This window comes from Musa acuminata, chromosome BXJ1-2, assembly GCF_036884655.1.
Source record: "Musa acuminata AAA Group cultivar baxijiao chromosome BXJ1-2, Cavendish_Baxijiao_AAA, whole genome shotgun sequence".
NCBI classification, from domain to species: Eukaryota; Viridiplantae; Streptophyta; class Magnoliopsida; order Zingiberales; family Musaceae; genus Musa; species Musa acuminata.
In genome coordinates, this window is record NC_088328.1 from 17697219 (window position 1) to 17703401 (window position 6183).

Here is a 6183-nt window from a genome sequence, read left to right on the forward strand (position 1 = left end):
CATAGTTACATTTAAACATTAACGGAGCGACCGAAATCAGTTCAAATGGAACATGTCCCTCATCAATAAATTATAGCTAAATACAGATGAGATGAGTGTGTCTAAAATCTTAGTGAACCAATAAACCAATAGCTTCCTATGTGCACATCATGCTTTCTCAAAATTTATTTAAGCATTTTAATTACTATCTCCATAAAGCTACATTCACTAGATAATATCTATCCAAATCAAATGACAGGTATGACTCTACAAGCATCAACTGCTCCCATTGACACATCCTAATTCTTGATAAATGTAGGATCACATAAATGGTATGCCACAGCTCACAGGCAACTCTTTTGGACATGGACAAGGAACCATCTGGATACAGAACTCATCCCCACACTGACTATAGCCCACATCACAATTCATGATTCTAAGCCAAAATATGATTATAGGCATTGCACATGTTTTTACCATGAAAGTAGGTTTAGAGCATGTAGGCACGATCACAGAGCTAACTAGAAGATACATGTTAAGGTAAGGCTTCCATAAGCATATCATTTAATGATAATACAGCAAATCAACCAAAATAACAAAATATTCTACATAAAGCACATGGGAAGGACAGAAAGATTAGACCTTCAGTTCAAATGATTCATGACAAAAACTTGCCCATAACCATGCTGAGATAACATAAACAAGTCCTATTAACAAGCTTCTCTTCAAATTTATACATCCAAATATAATAATACCACATGCGTTAAATTCAAATCACAAAAGAAAAAAAAAAGAACGAGAACACACTTCATCTGAAATTTTGCCAATGCATAACTATTATAGCAAAAGGACAACGACATAATGCACTTAGTTCAATAGCAAAATATTTAGAAGTTTGCAAAGGACAAATAGGCATACCATGTTGCTAAAAAGTACAGAGTTTATCAGATAATATATAGCAGCTTTTAGAAATGATCACCATTAAACAGATCATCTTAACTGAACATTAAGTAACCCAGAGCAGGTCAACGCAAAGATCACCACCATAGTACAACAGTTCCTACCATGCAGATCCTTACACTCTAGCTCCTGAGAGAATAACTACCATCATGACTTATCTTTAACAAAATAGCAGAAGAATCCACGTAGAAGCACTTCCATAACGATAACTTTCTGAAAAATTTAGAAGCCAATTCTTCTGTGGACAAGAAGAGAAGTTTTGAGTGGTATAAGCTGTCTAGTTCATAACTGCTACCTGTTCTGTTTGAGAAGCAACATTGCCTGAGTTCCCAGCAAACAGCCCTTGTATCTCCTGACTTCGTCCTGCATTGCCAAAAGTATCAAACACAAATGCAGTGAATTCAGGGGAAGCATTTATCTGGCTTCTTAGCATCTGTTCCAACAACTCTCGTCCTCCATCCAAGTTTCCTTCTTTGCACAGTTGAGTAACCAAAACCTCATAACTTGTTCTATTTGGTTTAAGCCCCCTCTCCCACATCTTCCCAAAAGTCTCCAATGCTTGATTGGTCCTCCCTGCCTTCACCAATCCCTCAAACATCATGTTGTAGAATCCCACAACAACCCTAAAGCCAGGGCTTCCCCCACTACTCTCGATTGTCTTCTTGAAGTACTCCAATGCATCGTCTGTCCTCCCTTCCCTGAAGCATGCATCGACCAGAAACTGATAAGTGGTTGCATCCGGATTGACTGACTTTTCAGGCATTTCTTCGAACAGCTTTTCTGCCTCAGAAAGCAATCCGTTCTCACAGAGCTTCCCAATGATGTTATTGAAGCAGCTGACGTCCATTATGCATGGTTTCTTGGGCTGCCGGTGGAATACCTCGATGGCTTCCAAGATCTTCCCTTCCTTGAAACGTTGATTCACCATCAAATTATAAGTGTCTGTGTTGATAGCCGTGAAGCTGGGTGGTGTGTGGTTCTCGAGCATATTCTCAAACATCTTATTGGCCTCGGCCAACTTATCGTGCTTCAGCAAAGTCTCGATGAGGGTGTTGCAGGTGACGGGGGTCATCTTGAACTGTCGGTCAAGCAGCGACTGGTACGACTCCATCGCCTCCTTGTCCATCCCACGCTTGAAGTAAGCCTCCATCAGGGTCGAGTGCACGACCCCATCGTAGACCAGGCAGCGCTCACGGAGCTCATCAAAGAGCTCCAGGGCCTTCTCCATGTTCCCACGGTCGATAAAGCCAGCCATGAGGGTGTTGTAGACGATGGAGTCGGCGCCGTGGCCGCGGTTGAGCATCTCACGGAGTAGGTCGATAGCTTCCTGGATACGGTCCGCATCGACGAGGCCCTTGGTGAGGTGGCGATAGGTGACGTAGGAGGGGGAAAAGGGGGCGTTGTCGAGGACGTGGCGGTAGACGTCGAGGGCGACGTCGACGCGGCCAGCGTTGCAGTGGGCGTTGATGAGGATGTTATAGGAGACGACGTTAGGGACGATGTTGGACTGATTGAAGAAGAAGGAAAAGAGGGCGACGACATCATCAAGGCGACCGGCGCGAAGCATGGAGGCGGTGATAGCATTGCAGGTGAAGACGGTGGGGCGAACTGAGGAGAAGACGGCGTGGCGGGCGGTGGAGGACGCCGCGTCGAGGTCGCCGGCGCGGATGAGGGACTGGACGCGGTTGTGAAGATTGAGGCGGGGGCCGACGAGGGCGGAGGTGGAGTCCGGGAGGCGAGGGGCGTTGGGGTCGCGCGGGGGCCGCGGGGCGTTGGGGTCGCGGCGGAGGGCGTGGAGGGGGGGCTCGATGCGGAGGCGGCGCTTGCGGCGGCGACGCTCGGCCGCCGCCTCCTCGGCGGAGGAGAAGGCGAAGGGGCGGGAGGGAGCGGAGAGGGCGCCGAACAGCAGGGGACGGCAGCGGTCGGGGGCCGCGCGGAGGGAGCGGAGGAGGAGGAGGTGGCGGTAGAAAGACATGTTAAGGGCGAGAAGGGGAGGAGCGACGGCAGCAGCGAAAGGGAAACTGGGGCCAAGTAAAAGAGCCCCCCTTTTGTGGAAGCAAATCGATCGGCACTGGGAATGAAGAGGAAGAGAAAACCCTACTGCTGTAAGGGTTTGCGGAGCGGATCGTATCTTATTTATAGGATGATGACGCAGCGGATTATCGGATCGAATACCAATCGGATTTAGAGCATGATCCGAACCCGATAACTGTATATTAACGGCTAATTATCGGCCTCATTGCTTATCGGATCCGCATGAAAAGCTCCGAACCCGAATTACCGAGTTCCATTGGCACTCCAAATTCTTGGATGGGTGTGAAGTATTGTAATTAGGTTAATTCTATAGTTATATTTAATTATTTCATAAGTTATATTTATTTATAAAAATATATCGTATAGTTCGACTTTAATATTCTTTAATGGATTGCCAAAGAGTTTGAATAGTTTTGTTTTCTTTTGTAATTAAAGAAATTAATATCTCTCTTTCCTTCTCATTTATGAGATGGCAATAGGGATTGCAGAAAGAAACATTACAATTTCCATCCTTCACACGAAACCATCAATTTCTTTAAAACTTTTATCATAAAATTTGTGAATATTTACTTAAACAAGAAATATTTGGCTTCGAAATATAAATTAAGCATATTGATTTCATTATTGGAATTTGGAGTTGATTTAATCTTTCTCGTTTTAAATCCCCTCCCCATTGCAAGGGGATTCACTTGATATATAATTAAGGCAAAAGGAGTTGAGTTGACCAAATGTGTTATTGTTATGTAAAAAATTATTTATTATCATGAAAATTTTAATGTAATATTTTTTTTTACTCTCAATGAATCTATTTAAATTAATTTATATATTGAATGATATGATCAAATATTGTCATTAAAACTCTCAGTTGTTCCCTAAGTTAATTCTTATTTTAGTATAATAATTTCTTGATACACAATAAAAGGGCCCACACATGCATCCTTAACCCTATAAAAAAAAAATACACTTCATAGTTTTTGAATCCTTGATGTAATTTTCATATGACAGGCTCAAGAATTAGACCAAGGTTGAATTTAAGTCCTTAATGAGTCAAACAATAAGAACATAAGTTATCACGACTAAATATGAATTGTAATTCATAATTAACTAAAAAATTGAACTTCTAATATATGAAATTTAAGGTCCATTATTCTTAAAAAAATTTGACCCCTACTATTCATTAGTTATATCTTACACCAAGTAAAAAAAAAATCAGAATTAAATTTTAGCTTATTTTATGTAGATATGAATAAAAAATTTAAATAAAAACATGAATGATCTCATTTAATATCTGTAAATTATAATTTAATACTATATATTGGGACTAAATAGAAAATCTAACTTTTGTATAAAATCAGTTTTAATATTTGAAATTTCTAGTAGTGAAAGTTGGATTATTATTATAAAAAAAAAAAACTGATCCATCATTTTCATTGAAAGATCCTTATCTAAGTAAAATAATCAAAGCAAATCTCTATTAGTTCAATGTTCCTATCTTGATTAAGAATCAAAAAGCTTATTATGAATATTACATTTGCTAAGTGTCAAATACTCAGAGTTGCAAGCCTCGTCGACTATGTTATAATTAGGGCTCGGTTAAAATAAAGTCAAAAATCAGAAATGAGAACATCAAAATAGCACTTTGACTAATTAGGTCTTATCAATAGAGTCAAAATTAGATTTTGATTGATTAGGTCAAAATTATAAGAACATGTCCCTTCGCGACCTAGTCTTATTATCACACCATCGATCATGACCTAAAGGTCATTGGTGCCTAATTCGATGATGTCGATGAGGCTGAGCATCTCAATCTATTGTCTTTATTATACGAATAAATTTTAATATTAAAATTAAAATTAAATTATAATAGATAAAATTTATGATACAAACCCTTCGATTATTCAAAATATATTTCTTTCGATCTATAAATGTGTTGTCTTATATAGAATAACTATAAACGATAGAATAAAAACTAATAAGAGATAAAAGTAGATAAGCATATAGTCCTATAATATATCTTATCTAATTAAATAAGATAACATGAAACACCAGCACTTACCCATAAGGGTTGGCGTCTGACAGTGGCGACAAACTTCCAGCACTCCATTCTGTGATCCACGACCGCGAAGTCAACGTTCCTGAGTTGCTCCACAACATGCAATGATCTCCCCAGTCTCGACTCGACGACGCCGGTGAGGTTGAGCGTCTCAATCAGTGAGAGAGTGGATGGAGATATGCCACCGGATGGTCCAGCGTCCACCATCAGCTGGGTTCGCTTGCCTGCAGGCAGCGCCGATATGTACTCTGTGTAGTCGGGTTCGATGAGCTTTGAGGCTCTCTCCTTTCTCATCGTAGAAATACTTGCACTGCATGAAATGTTAGCAAGTCTCAGCATTGGCTGTGTGAGATAGAGATAGAGATAGAGAGAGGGAGAGAAAGGGTGTTTACTAGGTGAAGAGTGTGGGTGTAAGCGTTCATGGCGTCCGACGGTGACGAACTAGCCATGGAGAGTGAAGCAGATGAAGTTTGCCGTTGCATAGTTTGAAGGAGAAAGAAGCCATATTTATAGCCATGGAAGAGAGACTGCACTCGCATGCATGCATGGAGTTATTTAAGGGTGGAGAAGACATCTTCTTCTCTTCCTATGTGGCATCCATGCCATGGACACCGTGGGATGTGAATCCGGCAAAGGCCGCTGGTTTCCACGAAGGTGGAAGGAAGAGTTTAGTTTCCTGGGAGGAGTCCGATAACCCGAAACCCCAACCCCGGGTGTGAAGTATGAATCTAAGCTTTTACATGTATCCATGAACTTATCGGATTCATGTCCGACATGCAGGCCTTAGTTGCTGCTCTGAGAATACAGGAGTTGGGGAACCTAAATGGTGGGATTGTTTAAAATTAAGGACGAAATGGAATGATTCCGGCGGCCTAACATGGGAGGCTGTTATATTAAACGAGAGAGAGAGAGAGGGAGAGAGAGAGAGAGAGAGAGAGAGAGTCCAATAAGATGAGTTTTGCAACGTCGATCCTGAGTTCATCTCTAGTTCTCCTAAAGACATGCCTATAATAGTATCCACGGCATGTATGCGATTCCCAAGGCAACATATCTACCTTCCAGGGAAATGGAAGCTTGTGGCTGTTTTTGTGGCTATTTCTTTTCCTGTGTACGGGCTGAGGTTTCTAGTCTCTTTGGGTGTCAAAGAAAGTGATTGT

At 41.3% G+C, this 6183-nt stretch overlaps 1 protein-coding gene across 1 annotated transcript; it reads right to left on the reverse strand.

Annotated features, from left to right (window-relative positions):
- Nucleotides 1-846: 846 nt before the first annotated feature.
- Nucleotides 847-3048, reverse strand: LOC135596188 (pentatricopeptide repeat-containing protein At1g10270-like). The gene has a single exon (XM_065088146.1). The coding sequence runs from the start codon at nt 2912-2914 to the stop codon at nt 1217-1219; it is 1698 nt and encodes a 565-aa protein (XP_064944218.1). The 5' UTR covers nt 2915-3048; the 3' UTR covers nt 847-1216.
- Nucleotides 3049-6183: the final 3135 nt, after the last annotated feature.